We start from the raw sequence: 26,602 nt of genomic DNA on the forward strand, positions 1-26,602 counted from the left end.
AGTGCTTCGGTCCTTGTTGTAAACAATACGAAAGACATAACAAGACTCAATGTCAATCTTATTCAAAGACATAACAAGACTCGATGTCAATCTTCTTCAAACCAATGGCAATCGACTCGACATTTAAAACAAACCAATTCGGGCTACCATTATATGCAGCAGTTGCCCCCAACGCCATGGGAATTGGGATCCCATTATGGTACATGCTTTGTAGTTCTGATAAGGGGTCAAACCATGAGCAAGTGGCATTAGAAACTTGTTTGAGAGTCATATTCGCAAGGATGCCCATGGTGAGGCCAAATGCGATAGTGATCGATAAATGTTGGACATCATATAATGCCATAACTAATGTGGTTGCAACAGACCGTCAATCTTGGATTGTTGTAAATGGGCAACGGTCCCAAACACATTGTCGACTTTTGTTGTGTCAGTTTCACGCCAAAAAGTCATGGGTGGACAACTTGTTGCCAAAAGTAAGTGCAAATGAGAGAATCCATCTTTATCAACGAATGTGCCAACTGATGCAATGCATTACTGAATCATCATTCAATGCAATGTGTGAGGAGTTAAAGTTAGAATATGCGGACAAGCCCGGTGTTTGGCAATATATAGAAGGAGGATGGTGTGGTTTGACATGTGTGTGGAGGAAACTCTGGCCCAAGTTTGGTAGAATGTTCAACTATGGACACGTTGACACTACCAATATTGTGGAAAGACATTGGCATTTTATCAAGTATACTGCCTTGAGGGGAAGAATAAACCGATCAATTACCGACCTTTTGCATGTCTTAATCGGGGATAGTGAAACTGGCACTTGCATAGGAGGAACGGTAATAGAGTGGTACAAGCAACGACAAGAAATATGTGAGAGTGGTTGGTTTGCACCCCGTGCGAATTGTAGGGATCAAAGGTCCCAACTTAAAGAAGCGGAGAGAATATTGGAAAGGTATGTCGACAATACTTCCACAATTGAAATTGTCGACGAGGCCCGATATTGGTTTAGAATCTTGAGCATGACGACTCCCACTCTATGGTATAATGTCTCACTCCAATGCTCATATTGTGATTGCCAAGACATTGTTAGTAAATGTAAGCATTTACTAGGTATCCGAATGATTATTGAGAGGCATATGCCACATTTATGTGGCTCATTACCTTTTATAGATCACGCGACCCAAATGCGAATGGACCATAATACAGAAATAGAAGTGGAGGCAGAGGTAGAGCAAGTAGAGGAGACAAACCCCACAATATCCGAGATTGAATCATTCAAGTCCAAAATACAAACGGTCGTGAAAGCACTTCAATGTCTAGAGCAAGGGTTAGGAACCCTCGACCGTGCAACTATTGTCGAAGGTATACAAACATTGGAAGATGTGGCTGAGAAGGTGTATCGCGTTGGTGCACCAAAATCAACCAATGAAGAAGATGGTAGATCAATAAGTCGCAACCAACAAATCAGTGCCAAAAGAAGTGCAACAATAGACATCTCGCAAGAACTTATTGGCAACTCCCCAAACACTTCCAAATCCCACTCCGGAAAACTACAAAGAGGTGCTAGTCGGGCTAGGAGGAGATTGCCATTGGTTGACCATGAGAAGGTTCGGTGTTTGCGTTGTGATGGCTTGACCTTGACTTCAAGGGACTCAAATGTTACATGCTGTAAAAATTGTGGTTGCATCTTGCAATCATCCCGACATGAGCCATAATCTTAATATGTAACGTGTATATTCATATTTCATTTTAGGGTTGTCAACATTTGACATTTTAATATTTTATGTAAGACATGTTATTTGAATCTTTAGGTTTTGTTGAGAAATTTTATGATCAGTTTCATGGCAAATATTTGTTGTACACTTACAATTTTGTGGAGTTTTTGATGTTTGTTGCTACAGAGTCGGGCTCCTTTTGACAGAGTCGGGCTCCTTCTTACTGATGTGGTCTAACAGCGGGGCTCCTTTTGACAGAGTCGAGCTCCCTTTCGCAGAGTCGGGCTCCTTGTGATAGACGTTGTCAGCTTTTTATCCAACTTGGACGGTGGAGATCGAACGCGCCAACAACGGTGCGACCTGCACCGTCCCTCTCCGCGATTCCCCCACTCGCCCTCTTTAATATTTGGTAGCATCTAATCATGAGCATATGAATACTATTGCATGTATGTATATATATGTATGTGAGAATAATAGAGATTATTTTTGAGAGAGAGAGAGAGAGAGAGAGAGAGAAACGAAGAGAGGATAAGGCTGTAGAGCTATGGCTATAGGGATTTCGATGGCTTCCTGCCCCGCCACGACCTCCTGCTGGGATTTCACCTCCCTGCGCTCCTCTCTGCCTACATTTCGAGCTTCTGTTAAACCCCAAGCTCATCGTCTCCGAGTCGCCCCATTACAAGCCTTCCGCGGCCTTGCCAAACAGAACCCCCTTCAGCTTACAGGTATTTGGATTCCTCAACTCTTTACCTGTACAAATTGCAGAGTTTGAGAAGTGTTTCTCTACTTTTGGATCGATGGAATGAATGCTCTTTGGCTGGTGGTCTGTGTTGCCAGCTCTGACGAATTTTTGGGGCTAGAAAATGATGCCACAGTTTTTCGTGCCTGTTTTTTTTGTGGATGTGATATCAGCAGTTTGTGATTGACAATATTGCCAGTTGTGAAAATTTAGGTCTTGAAATTGATGTGAGGAGGTATAGCTTTTTTCTATGCAGTTGTAAAGCCTTATAATCTGTCCTTTCTATCATGAGAAATGGGAGAACAGGAAGTTGGGCCTATAAATTTAGTTTTGGCTTTCGATTTAGGGTTTGTGATATCATTGAAATATCAGAAATTTATGTTACTGAATAAATTTTTTAGGATTGTTTGTGAGGATTTTGAATTTGTGGCATCATGGAAAATGGATATTAGCTATTAAAATTTAAGGTTTTCATCCAGTTAGGGAAATGGAGGTGTTTCTTTTTTTAGATATGAAGATTTAAGGTTTATGCCATCATGGAACATGAAAGAGAAGGATGTTGCTAACTATAAAATGTTAGATTTTTTTTGGGATATTGTGGAAAATGGCTGAAATTGATGTGGACTATGAGATTTAGAGTTTCTGCCCTAAAGGTAAATGAAAGTAAATGATGGTAGGGACGAGGACTTTTCATTCATTTTTTGAAGATTTATGATTTGTCACCATGGAACATGGCAGAAAGGATGTCAGCTATCAAAATCTAGGGATTTTGTTGAGTCATGAAGATTTAGGGTTTTTGTATAAAGTAAGCACCGAAAATTTTTGTTTTCTTTTTAGATTTTGGAAAATGAGCTGTGGAAGTGTAGTATTTTTTATCTGGTTATGGAAATTTGAGGTTTGTGCCTTCATTGGAAATAGCAGAAAAGTATATCAGCTTTGAAAATCTGGGGTTTTTTACTCTAGACTTGTTTCATGAGGAAATTTGCTGAAAAGTGTGTCATCTTAGGGTTTTTTATCAATTTCATCTTTGGAAAATTAGGACGCAGTGAATTTCAACCACGGAAAACTAGGTTTTGTTGCAGTTATAAGGAATGGCAGGGAGAATCCTCATCGTCTCTCTCTTTTTTGTTGTAGAATCATCCGATTTCAGTGGGGCAACCTTTGGGGTTTCCAATGGTGCCCGTGTGTTTGCAATGCGACATGGAAAGAAGGTTCCAAAGCTTAATAGGCCTCCAGATCAACGAAAGGCCCTTCTCCGTGGACTTACCACCGAGATTTTAAGACATGGAAGGATCAAGACAACTAAGACTCGTGCAAGAGCCATGAGGAAGTATGTTGACCACATGATCACACTTGCCAAAGGAGGTTCACTGCATCAACGGAGGCAAGCTCTTGGTTTTCTATATGATAAGAGCTTGGTGCATGCCCTGTTTGCAGAGGTTCCTGATAGATATGGAGAACGTAATGGTGGGTACACTCGAATCATCCGAACTATGCCTCGACGAGGAGACAATGCTCCCATGGCCTTCATTGAACTTGTCTAAATGAGTTTTTTGTTTTTCCACTTTTATGGGCATTAGTTGTAAACAAGACCATCCAATCATTTTTCTAAGTGTCAAACTAGACTTTAGTTGTAACAGGAACTACATCAATTTCCAATCACTTTTTGGGTGTTGCAACAGAGAGGAACCTTGTAAATCTCGCAAGCATCATCCTTTGATGAGAGAGAGTATGGGACAATAAAGTTATCTCTCATACTGAATCTCAGTTTAATTTGTTACTAATATGATGCAATACGTGCTTCCAATATTGAGGTTATGGGGGAATCTTTTGCTAAATTTGGTTGGGGATTCTCATAGGCTTTTACTGCTTTTGATCTGGGAAATTATACGATATATTTTTATGCCTCTTGTTGTAGCATCCATAATCTATTCTTTGTAACCAATTTGATCAAAGAGTATTGTTTCAATATGTAGTCTATGTTATAAAAGGCCTGATAAACATTTATATAATTTCTCTTCTTTTATGCAAGCAAAGCACTGATTATTTTGCCTTCTTTAATGAGAGAATAAATAAAGGGAAAAGTACCAGGATACCCCTGGAAGTTCATCTATTTACCAGAATGCCCCTGAAAGTTCCAAATTACCCCTATGTCCAAAAAATTACACTTTATAAAGTAATTATACACCCAAATCTTTGGTAAGTAGGGCTCGTTCGGGTCCATTTCTCCCATCTTTGGTAAATAGGGTTTGTAGATTTGAGTGTATAATTACTTTATAAAGTGTAATTTTTTGGACATAGGGGTAGTTTGCTAAATTTGGAACTTCCAAGGGCATTATAGTAAATAAACGAACTTCCAGGGGTATCCTAGTACTTTTCCCATAAATAAAATAGTTCTGTCACCATTCCTTCAGTCCAAAAACAGGTATGACTACTTTCTTTGAGAATGTCTAGCTCATTATAGTAAATAAACGAACTTCCAGGGGTATCCTAGTACTTTTCCCATAAATAAAATAGTTCTGTCACCATTCCTTCAGTCCAAAAACAGGTATGACTACTTTCTTTGAGAATGTCTAGCTCAAAGGTTGTTGCATGTACATATGGGAGAAATGTGAATGATATCTATTTAGTTTTAATGGATGTCATCAATGAGAATATAAGTAATAAAGTATCTAGAAAACAATGCATTCATTTGTCTCAACTAAAATAACATGGGGTATATAGTGCAATTTATGTACCAAGTTTATGTGACCATTGATTTAATCATTTTTATTAGATACTCATTGATCTAAACATTCTAAGTACGTTTGGTAATATCTCCTCAAGTCAAAATAAGGGATATGGTAGGAAACTTGGGGACAATTGATCAATTGAATAATTTTCGTTATGTATTCATTGATTAAAATATTTAAAGAATGATGAAATCTCATGCAAGATCTTTGGAAAAGCTTTGTGAACTTTGCTATTTATTCATCATTCATATTCGTTTCCACATACATAGGAAGATCCCCAAACAAAGCCACTGTCCTCAAACGCCATAGAGAGTCTCAACTTGTATAGTTTTGAGAGTCATGTTGGCAAAAAAATGCACATTTTCTGTATGTTGAACTGTTGTTTATAAAAACCAGAGGCTAATTATCCTCTTCATATGAGGAAGTATGGGCAAGATCTATAATACAAATAGCTGCTTGATTAAGATAAAAAAAATCCTCATTAGAGATGTCACAACTCTGCTGATTATGCAACCATTCATTATTCATGGTTAAAGATGATGATGTACTCAAGGATTTTAAGCCGTTGTGCCTTTGCCCCTGCTTTTTCTCTGATCCACATCTATAGAAAACCTAAATACTATTGCCATGTCAGATTGGTGTCTTTTTGCTTTCATTATCTATGTTAGTAAAAGATTTTTATATGCTTTGTTAATATAATTATAACAATGTGGCAGCAAAATGGATAACAACACGATCTTCTATACCACCATAATCTGTGAGTACGGATTATAGCGCGACGATCGATACCTGAAACCAACTGATCTATATCCTCTGATATAAACCCTTTGGCATATACACATAACTATTCTATGGCTGTAGTATATATAGAGACACACACACGTGATATATACATGTAAATCTACACATAACAAAGCTTACAGAGACTCTATATTTAAGACTAAAAGAAAGATAGGAGGGTGTTGTGAGATTTTGTTGTTTTACCCTATTAGTAGTTAGTAGGAACTGAACAAGTGAGCCACTGAGGTCCAACCATCGAACCAAGACTTGTCCAAACATGGAGGAGAAAAGCTGAGTTGGAACATTTCCTTGGACGCAGACCCATGGCTTGTACCCCACAGTCCAAAAAGTCGAGCAACTAAGTCTGCACTCAATTTGATGTGCTCCTCGTTCTCAGGATTTGTCCAGATGAGATAGGCTAACTTGACTTTGCGCTCTTTCGCATCCAATGGGATGCCCCACTGCTTGTAGATCGTATCCCTTTGATCAGCTGTCATTCCAGTTTTTAAGTGTTTGACTATCGACTCCCTCTCGCGCTTGAGATTGCGCACACTGTATGTTCAGAAACACAGAATGTAAGATGTTCAAGTTGAACAACAAAGTACGAACTTGCAGGTATAAAGACCTCGATACAGTATGTGCTATCTAAAACATTATTTCACATCCGCATTCTATCAATGGGAAGTATAATAAAAGATCATGTCGTTCAATTGCAGCCACTGAAAATTAAGGCATGATTCTATCTTAACCAAGTGTACTTTGCAACAACCTGCAGCAGGATGCCTATGTCATTAATGTGATGTTTTTTAGCCCCACATAGTTGATCCCATCACTAGAATATGTAGTGTAGTCCTGAGGCAAGCTTTGGGCTCGAAGGAGAAGAATAAAAATTCTGAGGCTCATGCAACATAATAAAATCCCTTTTAAAGATATAGAGGGAACTTATTACCTCAGAACAGGGCTTGCAACATGGCTCTCTCTTCCAACCTTTCTCGTGGGTTTCAGATGCTGATTCCTCAACCATGTTAGCCTTCGTAGCTCGACCTCGATATAAATAGCATCTGCGGGGTCTCCACGGAACAGAAGATAGAATTGTGATCTGTGTATGATTGAAACATGACAAGCATCCCAGAGTTCAAAGATCTCCTTTCGCTTCATATAGAAATCTGATTTCCATTTCGCAGGTGACAGTGTAATGCCAACCAAGTTAATGGATTCATCTTCATTACTCCCATTCCTCTCAAGCTCCAATACCTTCATAATTCAAAATAATCTCTGTATGCAAATATATGCATGCAAAGAAACTCAACGAGAATTTTATGTAACTGGAGGTAGACATTCTTTACCTGAAAAGCTAGTAGTTGCTTCTGGTACTGAAGTTTTGCAATTCTCTCCTTAAGATCGGTTATATACGCATAAACACTCCTAATATTCTCCTCTGCAAAATGAAAAACAAGCATTACAGACACCCACACACAGAAAAAAGGCAGTTTGGAATCTTCTCCATTCGCATAAGGTTCCATATTTGACATATTTTCAAGTTAACCTGCTCGTGGAGGAATCTTTTCATTGAGTGTAAAGTTATTCTTTGAAGAAGCCATGTCTAATTGATGGTGGTTTGCATCTGAAGAGCTTCGGTGACTATTTAAACTACTTCGAGTTTCATTCTCAGCTATCAAGAGAGGTACTGTTCCAATTATAGCCGTCATTTTAGGCACACCAAGCTCTTCCACCAACAAATGCAAATTCACAAGAACCTTGTCTAAATCAATAAGATTCAGCTCAGATTCTCCATTTTTCTCTCTCTGCTTTGCTACAATCCTCTGAATTTCATCTTTCAGAGATATGCTTCCTGTGCTTTCCTCCATGATCCCATCTTCAGCAATGGAATAATCTTTCACAAGGTAACTGGTTATACAAGACTTGTAGATTTCATTGATCTCAGCTTGAAGCCTTGTTACACTCTCAATTACTTTCTCATTCATGCCGGATTGTGCCAACTGTAGGCATTCGATCTCCTTCTGGACTGCTTCAAGAGCCTGATTTGCATGTCGTGCAAGTTCATTTTGTAAATGCTCTAGTTTGTATATTTCCTGAAGAAGAATGGTTGAAGCAGATGTATTTTCCTTCTCCCTAAACTTTACAAGCAATTTTTCTGATGGTCTTCCATCCATCTGTTTAACTTTTTCATGTTTAATGCAAGGCTCATCATCTCGTTCCAACGATCCATTGCTTGAAGGAGTTTGGAAATTTTGATCATCAAACGAATCTCTCAAAAGTGGTAAATCAACAATGTTGATTTTGGACAGAGTCTGTAACATTCAAAAGCAGATAAATTTCCAATCAAAACACACATAACTTGGTCGTCCTTGGTTTACAATTTAGCATTAATGTTCAATAACTTACTAATGTTCTAGTTTTCTCACTAGCTTCCATTTTTTTACGAAACCCATCCAGCTGCGACTCTGCAAGGTCACGTTGTTGCCAAGCTTTACGCATCTCTTCTTGCATCTGTTTGTGCATAGCGTCCATGTCTAATTAACATGTGTAAATGAGACAAGTAAAAGAGAGAAAATAATCAATGGAACCAATACATATACACCAGAATCATTATACTCCACTTACAACAAACATGAATTGTCATCTGTTTGTGCATAGCGTCCATGTCTAATTAACATGTGTAAATGAGACAAGTAAAAGACAGAAAATAATAAATGGAACCAATACATATACACCAGAATCATTATACTCCACTTACAACAAACATGAATTGTACCTTTTGAATCTGCAGATTTTTCTCTACTATCAATAAATCAGAAGAATTTCGAGCAGAGTATGTAGAGATCCGAAGCTTTGCCTCAAGCAATGCCACTTCTCTTTTCAATTGCTTGATCAATTCTTTATCAGAAATCACCTATATGATGAACCACCATATTTGAAAATTTTAAAACAATTTCCAACATTGGACTTACACTGCTCGTACTACAGCTAGTTTCTCACCATGTTTACTTGGGCCCTATTTGTCACTTCCTTTGCACAGGAAGCAAAGAAAAGAGTGTTCCTTGTTTGCTCAACATGTCTATTGGATCCACTTATTGTACATATTATTGCAGTCCGAGCATTGCCTCCGAGTGAATTTTGTAAAATACGAGTAAGTTTGGAATCTCTGTAAGGAACATGACATGCTTTCACCTGGTTTGGTTCACTACACAAGCAATAGACTTGTTCTCAAAATCATTACGATGGGAGATATTGTTTCCTCCTACAATATGGGATCCTCTCAACTACTAAATTGTTATGAAAAACTCTACTAGAAACTGAACGTTGTATACCTTAGTTTGCGGATCACAGTACTTAATGTTAGAAGACTGCGATTAATATAGCAACCTTCCTTCAGTCGAGTTCCCTCCGAATGAGGAAATGATGCACGTTCACTTCCTGCAAGATCAACAAAGTTCTGTAGAAAGGTTTGAACTTTCCTTAGTCCAAGAATAAAAATTATAGCCCATGAATCAAATAAGAAAAAGATACCATCTAGAGAGAGCAAACTCACCAAGATTGCAATCAAAGATTTCACAGGCCCATCATCTGCTACTATTCGTGGAGAGCTCTCAATGGACTGTCCCAAAATAATAATAAATAGAATCAGAAGAACATATTAATAATAAATGAGCTCCTCGAATACTATATAAAATTGTTCAGAGATCTTTCCCACCAGTCTGATAATTTGATGAGATCTCGAACTGTGGTCATTTAATGATGTCTCTCCAACTTGTCTGTGAGCTGCAAAAGAGTGGAACTTCTTCAGCAGGCTTAAAACCGTTCGGAAATTAAAGACAATAAATTATAAAGACCTTCACAGATAGCCAAAAGACTCTGAAGGTGATCTTTATCTTTAATAATATTCTCTCCTAACTTCTCTATCACAGTTCCTCTCTGTATAAGTAAAGAGAACGACAGCATCTTCAGATTGACATCATGGTACAATTTCATCCTTATGCCCAGAACACAAGAAATAGCATTTGTATAACTCCGATGGACATCTATAGAATTCACCAACTTTGCACATTTAAAAAAAATGATACAAAGAAGTTGAATCCAAAATATGCAGAGTCCTATACTGAAAACCATATTTAGCTCTGGTTATATGCATCTGTCCTTGTTCTCTTACAATGTAAACACATGTTATTGCATGAAGAATTTTCAGATGTTTTGCCACTATCTGCGGCTTCATTAAATTTCAGTAATTCAACAATAAATGGTTTATTGTGTTGGAGGCAATATATGGATCAAGATGGGCTAGTTAATTACAAAACCTCAGGATCATCCATTAGTCGCAAGGGGCCACTCTCAGGATTGAGAAGATCCGTCGTCCCCTCGTTATGTATCTCTATCGCCGAAAATTTTAGCAGAAATATACGATCATCGTTCTATTGACAAGAGAAGAAAATAAAAATGCTTCTGATGTTGATCTTTACAGCTATATACTGCGTATCTAGACTATGCTTTGATGTACATATGAATACAAATATACCTGCTTAATGTATGTAAATATATCATCCACAGCATTTTCTGTAATGCTTTGCATTGTGTATGTCTTTCCACTGCTTGTCTGTCCATATGCAAATATGGTTGCTGAGATGCAGAGAAAATGTCAGTTTAGAAATATTTATATATAAAGCGAGCAAGAGAGAGAGTGAGAGAGAGAGAGCTTACCATTCTTTCCTTTTAGGGCAGAGAGGGCAACATCTTTAGCACCTTCCTCATAAACTTCTTTACATGTTGTTTCTGCTCCGAATACACGATCTTCAATCATGAAACACAGAATTTAACAGTGCCAATGTCAAACAAAAGAAGCATTTGAACATGAAAATTTATGACATTATTGTATGAAGAAAACCATTTGAACATGAAAATGCATTCATTACATTGTTACGCAAAAAAATCAATCAAACACAAAAGTTTATGATAAATTTAAGCCAAAAGAACCAATCAAATGCAAAACAAGATGAAATTGTTGAGTGGAAGATTGACAATCGAAAGGGATAATTATGACATTGACCAATCGAATGCAAAAATATATGACATTGTTCAGTGGAAGATTAACAATTGATAGTGAACAGTATCACATTGTTGAACAAAAAGAAACAGTTGTATGCAAAAATTTAATGACATTGTTGAGCAGAAGAAAAACAATCAGATACAGTGGAAGCATCAATCCAGCAGGATAAAAGACATCCATTATTCCTATTATCCTCTACCATGTGATACTGTATTAATCTCTCTCACTTTTGCAATGTATTTTTTCAGACGTGTACTTCAGATACTATCCCAGAAAACCTTCAATGATGCAGGAAGAATCTCTCCCCTTCATCACAATTTCTACTAGAATTATCAAATTTTTTATCACATTTGACAACGCAGTGCGAGATATACATGGCATTTTCTTTTATTATTCTCAACTAACGATTACCTAAGATCAATGACTTTGATCTCACTTTCAGACGGATATTGTGGCTGAGAGAGAATGAGAGTGAGAGAGATCAGACATTAAAGGTGAGAGAATCGACATGCCATTCTTCATGGTGAATATTTAAAAGATATCATTTTGAAGATATTACTCTGGAGGACATGGGATATGGCAGGTCAAGCAGCTCTGCATTATGCTATAATTCAGAGATGCTTAAAGAAGGAGGAATACTTAACATGTATATAAAGTTTTCACTGACCAAAAGCATATGACTGAGGGGTCAAAGATCGTTGGCGATCGTTGCTGTAAGTACAGGTTATGGTGTTTTTCTCTGTACCATAGCATTCCCATACAGAGAAGTCATGCCTTGCCATCTCTCTATCATTGATCGGCCTCACACGAACACTCACAAATATCTTCTCTTCTGTGATCTTAACTCCATTCTTCTTTGATGCCCTCGAAGAAGAGGATGATGATGATGAATTAATATTGTTGGTATTGATATTGAATTCTGATACGACACCGAATTCCTCCTCCGATTCAGCCATGGATGCAGGAGTATTACTCATAAGGTTGATAACTTCATCATCCTCCATGTCGTGAACGTTAATGTTGTTGTCAATGTCAAAGAAGCCATGGTTGAGGATGCTAGATCTAGACATGTTTGCTACACACTGATCTTTCTTTGGATCCAATTTAAATTGTATGCTGAATGAAACTACCTTCCCGTCGGTCAATGATGATATGATATGCTATAGTGTGTAGGAGGCTTATAGAGATATATAACGAGAGGTTCCATTGGCGGCTGCTCCTTTTTCTGCAGGTGAAAATTAGCGTTTGACTAGAAAAGAAGAGTACTGCATTGAAGATATATGAGAGGGAGAGGGAGAGGGATTGCTGTGAAGAAAGCTTAGGGCAGCGATGGCAGATTAGGGTTTACAAAGGAGAGAGAGAGAGAGAGAGAGAGAGAATGTGTATTCCTCGCGCCTCTTTGTATCTTTGAAAATAACACACGAACATAATATGTATGCATACTACATAGTACGTCGTATACTCGAATGCATTGGAAAACATTCGTTTTCATACGAATGCGTATGTTATCCCAACATTCTTGAGTATTTTTTTACACTTGTACTTTAACTTTCTTACCTTAAAAAAAACATATTACCTTATAATAAGTAATGAATATAAAAGTATGGTATTTACCATACTTCGACGATGTTTACCATACTCGAATGATTGAAACATTCTCGAATGGTGCATACAATGTATGTATGTATGGATGTATATACCTATGTATATATCTGAAATTCAAGGTTTAATCGATTGGTTGATCATCCTAAGCAATAAGATGTTGAGTATTTATGAAACCAAAGATTCCAAGTTTGACTCCGCTTCTGAGTGTACGATTGATCTTGTTAATAGTGTAGGAAACCAACCAAGAGGGGGTCCGGGGTCCAAAGCTCAACCATTGGCGACACGATTGAATTATCTTATTAGTTGCATATGCAAGGTCTTATTAGCTAGCCATACAAACCTCCGAAACTTTGTGGACTATATGATAGATTCTTACTCAAGAGCCCAAGGTTTGGTCTCTATTAATTTACTAGATGCCATTGTGGAATGTACGATTGATGCTTCCGATGCGACATATGATTCAAGGTCTTCACTCTCTCTTGATTTACTAGATGCCATTGTGGAATGTAGGGGTTTAAACCCATGGCATGACAATCTTGTCTCCATTGGGCAACCTTACTGACTAAGCTACATCCATCTCGACAAAACTCTCTCTCTCTCTCTCGGTCTCATCCTCCATTGGTTCACTAGATCTTTGTCTCAAGGTCTCATCCTCCATTGGTTCCCCATCTCTCTCTCTCTCTCTCTCAAGGTCTCATCAACACCTTCTCCATTGGAGTACCATCATCATACACTTTAGCCTACAATTGGTTGAACCTAGAGTTTATTGTTTGGTCCACCATTGGCTTATCTATTGGAATACCATCAATCAATCAATCCTACTATGCATCACAACTAGAATTTTTGGTTTTATATACTTCTCCATACCTTATTCCTTATTGACTTCTATTTCCATCAAACTAACATGATACAAGTGTGTCAAAAATCTTAGTCCTAGCAAACCATTGATTAGCTTCTTGCCAAATTTGTTTATGCAAAATGAAAAACATGGAGGTGTGAACTCTATATTTATTTAATTCTCTTGCCATCAATAAAGATAACAAATCAATGTTCAAGCAAGGTTACTTGTATTTTCAATTGATTAAAATGAACCAACCATGTTGGTGGTGAGGGCCATTCATCAACCTACTATTGCATGTTTAGTTCACAACTCATGCGCATATATTTAGTATGCAAAAGACTTGAGCCAAAATATATCATGCACCAAAATTGATACATCTTCAACTCGATAACTCTCAATCTAGAAAACATATTGGGCCATCATTGTGAACCCCCCTAACCCTATCCAGGAGGCCACAACAACATACCAAGATGTGCACATTGCTCAAGATATAAGCTGATAAGCCAACTTAAAAACCTAATCATAATAATTTATAGATCAAACAAGTGAGAATGTAAGAACAAAAGGCTTACATTATGTGTATCAAAACAACAAGTTAGAATGCAAAAACAAAATGCTTACATCATGTGTATTAAGAACCACATTCACGATACATTGTGATGCAGTGCCATCTTAGTGTTGTATATATATTCTCCTTTAGATCTCATACATGTGCAAAATGGTTGTGTGTCTCATTTGGTTTCTACTCTCACAACAATGAGGATAAGGACTTAATTGATGGTTACGACCATAATGGGAACAATGAGTTTAAGATGTGGTCGAAAGTAATGTTTGGATAATATTGTCTTAATCACTATCTTAGGCACTTGCTTGTGACCTATATTTTTACTTTCATTTATATCAGGTAGGAGCCACGTCACTTCAAATTAATCCTCCGATGTTTCTCTAACCTTGATTATGTAAATTAGAACTACAATTTATATGCTGTATTGAAATATTTTCATTTCCTCAAAAGCTTGCAATCAATATCTTATTGCTTTCATGTGGTGGGTTGTTCACCATATGGTAGACTCTTTTCCACCAATTTATAGCATTACTTTGAATTGGACTCGGTAATTCCATGACAATTACCATGACGTTGTGCCACCAATGTTTGCGCAATGCCATGTCATATCCAATTACTTCATCACTATTACCAATAATCCACGAAACATACCAATACTTCGAATTGGATTCAGTAATTCCATGATTGCCACCTCCAATATTTGCAAAATGTCGTCGTATCCAATTACATCGCCATTATCCAATACCATAACACATACCATAGAGCACAAAATGCAAGTAAACCTTTATGGCATCTCCTCTGGAAGTGTCATGCAGCTAGGAAATCCATGTCCCTATGTTTGCCAAAATCAGCCGATCCAACCATACAAATAAATAAGCAGGGAGAAGAAGCACATAAGGATGGATTGCCCTCATTGGCCCATATCTATGTTTGATTTGACCCCTAGGAGCATATCAATAATAACATACACAAGTAGAAATCCCTTCGTGTCAAAGAGTAACCAAAGAGTGCCAAAATCAGACAGAATAGTTGTGTGGGAATGCAGGGAAATGATAAGCATGCAACAAAACCCATTACAAAGGGAGCAACGCTACTTTGATCACCAAAACTGTGAGGATGTGATATTCAAAATAATATAATCACATTATCATGTGATTGTACTGGATACATATTTCAGTAATTTATTCGAAGCAAGCAAAGTGAGTGTAAATATGCATTTTAAATCTAATTAAGGAATGTCAAGAACACAGAGATAATGAGATTCTTAATTTACCACCAAGAAGTTTGTATTATACTAGTACTCTACAGATAACTCTCCGATACCTTTTCATGTGCTCATGATGCACAAACATGACAATACATGTTTAAATCTAATTAAGGAATGTCAAGAACACAGAGATAACAAGATTCTTAATTTACCACTAAGAAGTTTGTCTTATACTACGTACTCTACAGATAACTCTCCGATAACTTTCATGTGCTCATGATGCACAAACATGACAATACATGTTTACATACTAATACATTGTTTTTTCTGTACTGCACACTCCAAAGCAAAATTTTCAAGGTAGATCTTGGAGTTGATCCATCAACAAAAAAATGTACCTTTTCAAAACAAATATCTGATGACAGATATATGTTCAGTCAAGGCACACACATTCATGAAGCGGTCTATGCTGCACAATCTTTTACTGTTGCAGCGAGGCAAGTTCAAAATTGCTGCATCTTATCCATCCTGTAAGCATAAAACCACCCCATTGGAACCTCTATTTTGAGCTGCTGGAAGACGAAAAGAAGTTGTTCATATGTATAATGTCTAGCCTGTATGTATTACAGGTCCACTTGCACCGCAGGTCCTTTCATTGAGACTGCTATATGCTCTATTATGTAATTAGATGTACTTCATTTGCAAACTGACTTCTTGACAGAGTTATAGCAAATCTCGTGTTGTTTATACACTCGGTAGGGCATGTCGAATTATAGCTCCTGGTGATATATAAAGGAAAATCATGAAAACGAAGATTTTTCAGGTGTAGCAAGGAAAGCTATTCATGAATATATAGAAGAAACAGTAATCCTACATCCCATGCCACACAACATACAACACCAAAATAAAAAATGGTGAATTGATTGGATTTCGCACCGAGACCAGGAAAGATTAAGAGTAGTACCTCAAATCAAGAGGCTATAGGAGAATACTGCTCAAGTTGTGAGCACGACATTGTATACATGACAATAGATAGCAGCTCCGCCCTGAGTCCAGATAATGGCAAGCTATTTCCTGCAAAACTTATGGAAAATAACTAAACTCAACATTGTGTTTAAATAGACATCATGAAACACTAATCCAAAGTAGCATACATACCCCCATTTGGCCATTTATTTATTCATGCTACCTTTGCAGAAATCAGTAGAATTCACAATGGCAGTTTCAATTTCTCATCACCTACATCATACTGCCACATGCACATCAATATCGTCAACAGCTTCATCAATATCTGAAATCTTTTGAACAAAAGTTGATGCAATTGAATATACGGGGAACAGTGAAAAGTCAAATAGTTGGGGATCTATTTATAAACCATTTATCTGAAAAATATGGCTTCCATTCTTGAGGATAAATCCATGTTACAGAAAAGTTAAATCAATTAGGAGTATTCCCTCGCTGAGATAATATAAAGCATTCATTGAATACGAGAGTTAATACACACATATACATTTCAACGCCCAGTTCCCGATTGATAACCTCATGATACTGACTGAAAACTCTCAACAGAATCAGCATGAGGTGGTGGACAGAAAATCTCCATGGTGGGGGACCATTGATCGGGAACCATGAGAAAATAATTTTGCATTGCCTTCCGGAACCGCTTTTTGTATTGTTTGGGAGAAATCACAGTGGGTTGTGCATTTTTGGGGCCACCTAAGATGCCGGAGGCCTTAACCCAGGTCTCCAGGTGCTTGTCCCACGTATATTGCCTCATGAAGTCAATGATACCAAGCACCAACTCTCCGCGCATCTCATCTACTCCCACAAGTAAAGAATAATCCATAACGTCCACAGACTGCAGACAACATGAAACACTATAAATTAGAAACAGAAATCCACAAAAGTAATTTATCTACAACGGTGAAAAAAGATAGCCTACTTACTGCAAGGAAGGAGGTGTCATTCCATACTGCCCGCTCCAATAATCGTTTTGCTTTGTTGCCAATAAATAGAGGATTTGTAAGCATTGACTCCACTAGATTTTCATCTAGCAGAACATTATTCTTTCCAGTTTTGTCTGAGTTATACCGAGATCTAAGAGATCCTTTCAAGTCATAGACACGGTTTATATGCCGACCATATAGAAGGTTTTCCATTACCATCAGATCTGTTCTGACTTCCCGACCACCCTTTGCATGTTTGACTGAAACCTGTGGAAATATTTGTATATCTAATCAATGAACTTAATCTTTTTATTGAGTCAAATGATGCACAATATCAAAACAAAATGAGGGGAAGATGAAAACTATTTTCCTTTTTAGGAACTTCAAATATGTCACTGATGTTGCATCATAATGGGGGGAGACCTCAACACACTCATGCTAACAGTAGTTGCCACCTCATTCACAAAGAACAATGATTTTTGGCAGCACTATGCCTAATTTAGAAACTATGGTCGTAGTTAATACAGTCTGAAGTCAGAAATTTTGTTGATTTTTCACCCAGATTGTTCTAGCCAACTTTTAATTAATGATTATTGTTCAATAGCATCACATTCACCACCAAACCTTTTTGCAGGAGGCAAAGAGCCATATTTTTTTCTTTCTTGATATTCAAAAGCTAACCCCAAATAATTAAAGCTAGAAATTTTTTAGCTGTCTCCTTACATTGTTGTAAAAGTAGGATGGTAGCGGTCCTTTGTGTGATAGACCTTGACCTAAGTGTGCAAAACTTTATTTTGACAGTCTTCATCTACATCTCAGAACAATGATGAGAAATTTTGACTTTTTGTGTGGGAAACCTAGATATGTTTCTGTATAAATTGGTTTGTTTAGAATATTACTTATTCTAATTAAATTCTATATATATAACCATATGATTTTGGCAACTTTTTTTCCGCATGTTGCTTCTAACACCAGCAACAAACATAATTTGTGTCATAGAACATAAAGCATGGGGCATTTGGTAGTTACAACTTGCCTGAAAAATACCGAGAATTTTCGCTAAACAGGTGGGACTTCCAGTTTTCAGAGATTCGGATACATATTTGAAATATTCTGGTGCAAACTTGATAAAGGATTCCAATTCTGTCTTAGTCACCTGTTTGATGACAAGCCTATCATCTTTCGTCTTGGCAAAAAACACATTACTTTTACCTCCTTGTGCACCCCATTTTTTACAGCGGCATAAAGAACGAATAAAATCCATCTCATCAGAACAACATGTCTTCCTTAGGGTATCAAACCGTTTTGCATAATAGCAAGTAACCATATACTTCACTTTGCCAGAAGGCTCCTCAGCTGTAAACACTACCTTTACATGTGTAGCTTTTGAATACTGCAGATTACCATTCTCTCTTAATCCTGCATAAGAAGCCTCATTCACCAGATTACTTTTATCCAAAGACCCTTCTGTTGATTGGAGTGGATGAGAAAGAACAGACTGTACGCTTGACATGTCTAAGTCAAAGTTTTCATGTTTTGGTTGCATCTCCTTGTCTACCGCTCTAAATTTGTCCCCTTCTAGAGGCCCATCAGATAAATGAGCATGATATTGATGGGACATGATGGCATATGCTATTATGCTTGTTGGTTCACTATCATATACTGCAATTACAGTATTGTGAATTCCTACTGGTAACAGAAGGTGTCCTTCACTGCTACATGAGCTGTAGATTAAATGGGACGGTGTTGCTGACATACCAGTTGTTTCAGATATGCTGCTGCTACTATTATATAAACGGGGAGTACTTGAAACAATATCAGATCCCACCCAAGATACGTCAGACAGATTATGACTGCCAAGATCTGGAGTGCTGTCAGAAGTAGTTTCTGTGTTAAGCACAGTAGCTAAATCATGAACGGAAGCAGATCTGCCTATGCCAGTGCCTTGTGAGAAAATTTCTTGCCCAGTTGATGATATGTTTACCATATGTGCTTCAATAGTGTGCCCTTCACCTGTCCAAGCAGTTTCGAAGGTATGTGGAAGATCTGGCAAGCTAGGAACTCCACCCTCAGAGCATGTTCTCTGTACCAATATTTCACATTCCGGCAAATTAAACTGGATGGCAGACTTACTGCTGAACAGTCTCCTGTCTGAGCCCACACTTCCTTCATCTATTGCTTCAATTATTTTACTAAATGCTTTATTCCTCCCATAAAGCTCTTGAAAATCATGGAAAGCTATGGTAGAGGAGTTCCCATTCACCTCACTATCACTGAGATGATTCGTTTCATGATCACCCATTCCTCCAGAAACCTGATTATCTAAACGTAGGCTTTCCTCGAATGAAATTCTTTGTTGATGTGTGATGTCAGAGAGATGTACCTCTACCAGTTCTTTTGACTCAGAAACAGTATTTGATATAGGATTCGAAATTTCATGATCTGAATCAACTCCACATGAAATTTTATATTGGAAACTGATATCTTTAGTTTTCATTGGTGTCAACGGCTCTTCTAGGTTAGCAGAGCTGTTAATAAGAGACATCTGTTGTAATTTGAGGAAGATATTGAATTGCTCATTCCAGGCATAAGAAAAAGTAGCCAAGAGCCTCCTTGCTGTATTAAGCTGTAATATGTCAACATATGGATGTCCTGACTCCCTTGCTATCGGTGCTGCACTCTGCATAACTTCCTGTAAACATTTATCACATGAACTAATCAAGAACAAACATTTAACAGACCATTGCAGATATCGGCTCTATGTCAATCTGCTTACCAAGAAGGCCTTGTGATCAACTTTCAATAGGCGGACAAATTCTAGGATACACCTTCTACCCTCTGGGGATTTCATGATTCCATGACATGACAGTTTCCCTTCTATTGCACAAAGAGTACGAAACGCCTTGGTAAAAATGCCATATGCTTTTTTCTCGACCTGATGACAACCATAATTTAATTGCAGAGACCCAAAAACCAACAGCAGAAAACTACACAGCATGTCAAAGCTAGCATATAGCATTCTTAGTACCTCACATACTTCCATGTGTAACCACTCATCCAACTCAAGGTTATTGAACTCAAGTTTGGCAGGGGGCAAACATACAGTGTGAACATTAATGGAGCCATATCTAAAGCATGCTATCATATCCCCAAACCTGCTCTAAGACAGTTTTAATTATATTAAACAAGCTGTGGTGAAAACAATAGGAAGAAAATGAATGCTTCTACAATAACACAAGTAAATTAAATTCATACCCATAAAACCTAAGACAATCTCTGTGCAAGGAGTGGCCACATGCAGCAACTCTTCCTGCAGCAGCATGATTAGAAAAGCTAAGCTCCAGAAACTTCCCAAATGACAAACCCCAGGCTGCGTCTGACATCAAAACTCTATGTGTTGCAGGTGGGACATTATTGACACGTGGACATATCAAACAACGATGCCACATCCAAATTTTCTCCTCCCCTTCCCCTGGCAACACTTGACCCTGACGATGAACGGATATAATCAAGCTCCCCTGCTGATGCATATAGCAATGAATATGTGCATCTCTCATCTCTCCACACGCACCACATCCATTATTCTGAATTTATTGATACATCACATAAGGTTAAAACCTATTGTAAATAAAGCAAAATGCTTATAATCAAAAGAAAGAAAATATACCAACTTCCAATGATACTTACAGGATCAAAGACATTGTCCTTGAGAAACTTTCCCAAGGGCTTGTCAAAGCTTCCATAATATTTTATCCTGAAAAGGTGACCTCTTTGACAAACAACACGCTTTCGCAAGCAAATACTGGAGAACAATACAAGAATGCTTTGATCTGATGGTGATGGTAGGAATTCTTCCTGAATGGCATCCTGTTCCTTCATGGTAGATAAGGCTATTGCAGAGGCCATTGACTTTGACCGCTGATAAGCATATCCTAGATTAGAGTCAACTTTTCGCATCCCAGAAGAAGCCTCGCCTTGAGTAAACTCAGAAACATTCGATGAGGACCTACGTGGTTTCAACCTACACCCATGAGTGTTAGCCATGTTATGGAATCCAACATTGAGGTTATACTTTCCACCATCCATTAGTTTTGAGGACGTTTCTCCATATGGGAGCGAAGGATATGATAAACGAAAATCTTTGGGATCTTGTAAGGTGAACGTGGATTTGGTTACGCAAATCTGGTTGCTACTGAATACCTTGTCTCTGGCTTGCTGGTCATCAATAACTCGAGGGCTTGTACTTGGAGAGTTGTTTTGTGATGAGAAAGAAGAAGATTTAAGAGAAAACGGAGTTGAAACAATAGCTCCATTTACATTAATATTAACATTAGACCAGCTTGGCATATTCATAGACATGTCATGCTCAAGAAAGGAACTTACAGACTCATTCTGGAAACCTACAGTTGGTAAAGGCCCTGAGTCGGGGAGTACAAGGCGAGGCACAGTTGTGATAGACCTATCAAATTTTGAATGATTATCAGGTAAGGCAACACTAATTGGAGACTTCAACGATAAATCAGCACCCTCGTCAACAAGGAATGAAGTTTCTAAAGCTAGCTGATAGGCAGCAAAAACTGCAAATTGGATTACACGCTTAACCTTCTTCAACTCTTCCCCACTGGCCCCTTTTAGCAAGACCTGAACAACTTAAAAGAAATAGAAAACCATAAGACATACAATTATTAAACGAATAAAAAAAGAGCACAATAGTTATCACCTACAGTGCATCCTAATGGCCTTGGACAACCCTCAAAAAACATGAGTGTTCTCGCTGAAGGTTGCCTTGCTTGTCCCGCAGTTCCAAGTTCCTCTATAAACTTCTCAACATGAAATAAATCGCAATATCCAGATTTTGCCCTCATTAGATGATCAGGAGCAGGAACCACCTCTGCACCAGTGCACCTAGCAATGTGCTCTAATAATGGTCTTTTTACATTCAATACAAGAGCGATTCCCTTTGAAAGCAATATTTCTTGTGCTTGTCCAGAAACATTCTTTTCTACAAGTACCACATTGGGATGATGTGCTTCAATTCTTGAAACGGTCATTGAGATGTGCTCCTTTTCCTACAAAAAGAACAAGATATGTTAAAATGACTTTAAGATAGACTAAACCTATTATTTAAGCAAAGAAAGTGATAAATCATGAAAACAAATATATGCTTGCCTTTACAGCAGTAAAATGATATTTTTTACAGAAAAGCATAAACTTTTTACTTGAACAAAGAACGCCGTGCAGCATGCCACTAAGATACATTAATTTTATAGACATTCAAATATGCCTAGCATTATCCCTTAAGTTCCTGGTTATAATGAATAGGATTAATGGAACAACTTAAAGCTTTTCTTGTCTTAATCAGGTATTCCCTTTCCCCACATGCCTCATGTGCCACTTCTTCCCAATCTTGAGGCCTTCCTGCTGCCTACAACGAATTTCAAACTTCCCCGATTTCCTAGAGGGTTCAAGTGATTGAATCGTGGGATAAGGTATCTTCATGGTGTGCCTTTTTTCCTCAAACTGGAACATATGTAGCATTGTACAAGGGCCATGAATGCACACAGAAGTGCCTCCCACAACGGGGTTTTAGAAACGGTTGCTGCTTCAAATGTGCAAGTAGATGAAAGAAATATGTATGTAAACTGCGAAAATAAAACTAAAAGTAAACCAAAAGAGCTTGTTACTGATCCCAAGGAGAAGCCTTCTTTGAAAGAGAACACAATTAGCAAAAAGTAAATGCCAACTTTGAAGAATGATCATTGAGTAAATGCCAACACTGGACCAGTTCCAGTAAACAAATGTGAGTCCAAATAGATGAATCCTCAAGTAAGGACATGCCTTTCTTCTACAAAGATGGCCTCATGTTTCTTAAGGGAGTCCGCCCTAATGTTGTCACGTAATGAACTCTGAACTGTTCACAGTAATAGCACCCATTTGGAGATGAGAAAGCATTTTTTAATAGAAAAGAAAACCCTGAGTTTTTCTTTATTTCCCCAAAAGCTCAGATATTTTCATTATTTTATCAAATGCAATTGGTCAGCCACCTCCAGCAATTATAAGTGCTGCTTGTATAATTACAAGGTCAATTAATCCCTCTTTCGACATTCTCTCCTTTTTTGAAAACTTGAAAATGCTTTTATAGCAAACTGCTGCACATATCGAGCTGCAATATAGCAATCAGCACCCACATCCTATAGGCACTTCATTTTCAGGAATCAACTGGCTGAAACTTATAGGTTGTGACTACTCTATCTCTTCCAAACAATGCCACTACACAATGTTTAACATAAAGTATTTCTCATGAGTTCTACGCTCTACCTAGTGGGGAGCCAATGTCTCCTAATCAAGAAAGGGCTCTTTGAACTTAATTCTACAACTGAAAAGCCTAAAAGAATGTGTGCTAACATAATCAATATCATGGGCTTTAAATTCACATATATGACCAGAAAGAAGTCAAAATAACTATTAACTAGAAAAAAACAGTAAGACGACGAGGACACCATTAAAGGGTCATATAAAAACCTGACCTGCTGGAGCAAGGTGTCGAGGGAAGAAAGCATATTAGGAATGCGTTGATACTCAAGAGCACCCCCCAGCAGTAGTAACTTTGGACGATTGTAATATGAAGGCATCCGCCTATGTGCTACATTTCTTTTACACACCACTCCTTTGACAATTCGACTATCAAAGACAAAATTGCTTATGATTGAAATTTCATAGTTATTGATATTAGCCAAAGCTCCAAAATATACCTGAGATTTCTTTGTTCTCTAAATGCCTCCAATCCTTCACTATTTACCCAAATCCCCTGGTTAACCCCAAAAAAGCAATCATATGTGGTATTTGAGCAATCATATCATCAATAAATCCCTTTTTCTCTCTTTTGGAGATTGACCAAGGGCGTTTGGGGAAATATGAAGACTCAGGGGTATTGGGGGAATTCTGGTGTTTTTCCCTTGATATGAATGTCTAAAAACATTTCTTACCTGTCACTACGCATGCCAGATGCAATGCACCTGACCTTAACATAGCCACCAGGGTCCATACCACCTCCTTTGCTTGTATCTGGTTTTATCAGCTTCGCTGCTTGAGTAGCTAAACTGGACACAATTTCTAACCAGCCATTTTTCTCTAATCCTTCACTTTCATATGCATCCAAACCCTCAGCTTCAAGTAGTTGTGCAACAAGCGCCCTGAAATGCCCATCCACAACAGCTCTCATGGCTCTCCTCCGATCTTGCAATGCCGTTGTTTTTTCTTGAATCCTATACTCGCTGTTTGTTAAATTCCCCCAACCAATTTCGTCGTCATCATCATCATCATCCACCAGATACACAGCTCTTTCATCAGCTTCATCTTGGGGGGGTGGGGGAACCCAAATGGACATGTTATTCTCCACATCAACATCATGACTTTCTTGCGTAGAGCTTGGAAGCAATGAAGGAGCATAAAAATTGCTCTCATCCAAGCTTTCATCAAGAACTTCATAGTCATCCGATGACATTGTAGAGTGTTTAGACATGTTTCGTTCCACTTGTGGTGTTGTCACCATCTCTACAGTACTCTCCTGAAATCTGCTCTCCCCATGTATATTAAAATCTTTGTTCGCATAACTTGGGGACTTTGTGAGAAAACTTTCAGAAATACTGTTGCGAACAGTGACAGATTTTTCTATCCCATCATCCTCTTCCCTTTGGTTCTGCTGACAACAAAGTGTCCATGTTGAAGTATGTAATTCGTTCTTTGCCTCATCAGTTTCTTCCTCGTCATTCCTACAATTCTCCACTGAGATCAGAACACATGCATACAGAAAATATAATTTCAGATCAGAAAAGAAATAAAGATTTCACCAAATTACCTGTTGCTGCAAAAGTCATAAGGATTGGGAGACATCTCCCTTTCTCTTGGCAATACTGGTCCAAAACTTTCATCCCCCTCATGCACAAATTGATTCTTTTCTGTGATATTGTTGATCCCATCAGTTCCAGAGGATCCATGTGGAGAATGAAATTTCCCTTCACTCTGTAGAGCTGAATTTCTGGTAGTATAATTTGCACTTGCAAAGTTCCCTGAATTAGATTTATTCTCATCATCTTGTTTTAGCTTAAAGCAAAAGTTACACGCTCGAACATGACATCCTTCATAAGAAACACTTGGATGGATATCAATAGAAGGCACTGTGTTTTGTGTACATTTTGCACAGAAGATGCGACCACAGATTCGGCAATGGTGTCGCCGATTGAAGAAGCTGAATGGGACCTCACATTCATAACAGACTCTGCAACTCTCATCTGGCATCCAGAAATCCCTTGAAACTGAATGCCATTGGGTCCTTTGCCGAATCCATAAGAGGAACCTCTGCAGTACATCGCAAAACACACTTTCTACAACTTCCATGTGAAGAGATCAGCATCTCTGTGATCTAATCTCTGCAAACCAGCATGAGGTCGAATGCAAAAATGTGTTAGATGATAATAATAATAGTACAAATACTGTGGAGTAGGAGTTTCTTGTTCTCTTGCTAAGTGAACTGCGGCCGAAGAAGCTCATCAATCTGATACAAAATCGAAACAAATCAAACAAAAAATTGTAGTTTCAAATTCCTTATTGTGCATAGTCAAAATGTTTTATCAACTATACAGAAATTCAAGACAAACTCTGGATGAAAAAAAATCAAGCAAAGAAAAAAGGACAGTTTGATATTCCATATACTCTGCACATGGAAAACGACATCAACTATGCAGGAAATCCTTAATAACTCCATCTGATCCCATCAAGACAATATATAGGTCCAATCCTTCCATATTATGCACAAGAAAAACATTATCGAGTATTCAAAAGTCCTGAATAACTCTGTCTCGTCAGAATAATAAAAAATGGAAAAAGCATAGTTTTTCCAAGCTCCCTCCTATGCAAAGGTAAAACTTCATCCAGAATGTGGAAATTCTGCACGACCCCTGTCTAAATACTCGGTTTTATCTCAATCAGAACAAAGTAAATGAAGTATTCAACAAATTCCTTATTCTGAACATAAAAAAAAAAGCTAAATCAAATATGCAACCACTCAAACTAACAGGATGCATAGAAACTAATCATGGTTTACATACCAATGAGTATGCAATCAGTGGTCACACAGAAGAGCTAGCGTTCTTGCAGAGATGATGTTCGGAAATGAACTGAAAAGTCAGAGACTGCTAGGTTTCTTGAGCGGGTTGAGCTTGCAGGATATAACAAGAGCAACAAACGGAAATGGCTTCGATCTAACAATGCAAAGGAGCCATCATCTGTCGGAAGGAGAGGGAGAGGGAGAGGGAGGGGGAGGGGGAGGTGAGAATGCAGATAACAAAATCGGATGGGATAAGCTTACAGAGAAGAAGTGAGGCTATGGGGATCTGAGGAAAGGGGAGGGGGGAGGG

The 26,602-nt window shown here is 38.0% G+C and overlaps 3 protein-coding genes across 5 annotated transcripts; 1 reads left to right on the forward strand and 2 right to left on the reverse strand.

Moving 5' to 3' along the window:
• Window positions 1–2,192: 2,192 nt before the first annotated feature.
• On the forward strand, window positions 2,193–4,219 carry LOC147862629 (Ribosomal protein L17 family protein). The gene is made up of 2 exons (XM_087321572.1): window positions 2,193–2,434; window positions 3,583–4,219. Exons 1-2 carry the CDS (start codon window positions 2,254–2,256, stop codon window positions 3,990–3,992), a joined length of 591 nt encoding a protein of 196 aa, XP_087177698.1. The 5' UTR covers window positions 2,193–2,253; the 3' UTR covers window positions 3,993–4,219.
• Window positions 4,220–5,409: 1,190 nt separating this feature from the next.
• LOC147862630 (kinesin-like protein KIN-7A) lies at window positions 5,410–12,394 on the reverse strand. Its single transcript, XM_087321127.1, has 15 exons — window positions 11,690–12,394; window positions 10,677–10,766; window positions 10,495–10,595; window positions 10,277–10,390; window positions 9,815–9,896; window positions 9,676–9,743; window positions 9,514–9,579; window positions 9,293–9,417; window positions 8,961–9,165; window positions 8,737–8,874; window positions 8,367–8,471; window positions 7,507–8,272; window positions 7,307–7,398; window positions 6,910–7,214; window positions 5,410–6,512 (listed from the first exon to the last, which is right to left on the reverse strand). Exons 1-15 carry the CDS (start codon window positions 12,090–12,092, stop codon window positions 6,176–6,178), a joined length of 2,997 nt encoding a protein of 998 aa, XP_087177253.1. The 5' UTR covers window positions 12,093–12,394; the 3' UTR covers window positions 5,410–6,175.
• Window positions 12,395–15,423: 3,029 nt separating this feature from the next.
• Window positions 15,424–26,602, reverse strand: LOC147862631 (1-phosphatidylinositol-3-phosphate 5-kinase FAB1A-like). 3 transcript variants are annotated; one of them, XM_087320968.1, is made up of 15 exons: window positions 26,294–26,602; window positions 25,045–25,740; window positions 24,173–24,958; window positions 23,714–23,867; window positions 21,911–22,255; window positions 20,874–21,827; window positions 20,442–20,770; window positions 20,215–20,341; window positions 19,963–20,121; window positions 18,223–19,878; window positions 17,187–17,453; window positions 16,780–17,098; window positions 16,399–16,489; window positions 16,205–16,314; window positions 15,424–16,019 (listed from the first exon to the last, which is right to left on the reverse strand). In XM_087320968.1, exons 2-12 carry the CDS (start codon window positions 25,581–25,583, stop codon window positions 16,781–16,783), a joined length of 5,634 nt encoding a protein of 1,877 aa, XP_087177094.1. In that variant the 5' UTR covers window positions 25,584–25,740; window positions 26,294–26,602; the 3' UTR covers window positions 15,424–16,019; window positions 16,205–16,314; window positions 16,399–16,489; window position 16,780. The 3 variants fall into 3 exon arrangements, with proteins under 3 accessions (XP_087177094.1, XP_087177096.1, XP_087177095.1); XM_087320970.1 differs by having other exon boundaries at window positions 16,745–17,098; XM_087320969.1 differs by having other exon boundaries at window positions 16,399–16,531; window positions 16,745–17,098.

The sequence above is a fragment of the Azolla caroliniana genome, unplaced genomic scaffold, assembly GCF_043228905.1.
Source record: "Azolla caroliniana isolate FFs.n. ecotype wild unplaced genomic scaffold, voAzoCaro1.0.p SCAF_6, whole genome shotgun sequence".
In the NCBI taxonomy this organism is placed as follows: domain Eukaryota; kingdom Viridiplantae; phylum Streptophyta; class Polypodiopsida; order Salviniales; family Salviniaceae; genus Azolla; species Azolla caroliniana.

Bases quoted from the DNA above. Each gene is read 5' to 3' on its own strand.
- LOC147862631 (XM_087320968.1), bottom strand. From the start codon at position 25,583: ATGGAAGTTGTAGAAAGTGTGTTTTGCGATGTACTGCAGAGGTTCCTC. The intron at 20,122-20,214 runs GTACTAAGAATG...GGTTGTCATCAG, and splicing joins TACACATGGAAGTATGTGAG to GTCGAGAAAAAAGCATATGG. The intron at 17,099-17,186 runs GTAAGTAGGCTA...TGTTGTCTGCAG, and splicing joins ATGACACCTCCTTCCTTGCA to TCTGTGGACGTTATGGATTA.
- LOC147862629 (XM_087321572.1), top strand. From the start codon at position 2,254: ATGGCTATAGGGATTTCGATGGCTTCCTGCCCCGCCACGACCTCCTGC. The intron at 2,435-3,582 runs GTATTTGGATTC...TTTTTGTTGTAG, and splicing joins GAACCCCCTTCAGCTTACAG to AATCATCCGATTTCAGTGGG.
- LOC147862630 (XM_087321127.1), bottom strand. From the start codon at position 12,092: ATGTCTAGATCTAGCATCCTCAACCATGGCTTCTTTGACATTGACAAC. The intron at 10,391-10,494 runs GTATATTTGTAT...TCTTGTCAATAG, and splicing joins TATTTACATACATTAAGCAG to AACGATGATCGTATATTTCT. The intron at 9,580-9,675 runs GTGGGAAAGATC...ATTTTGGGACAG, and splicing joins CTCATCAAATTATCAGACTG to TCCATTGAGAGCTCTCCACG.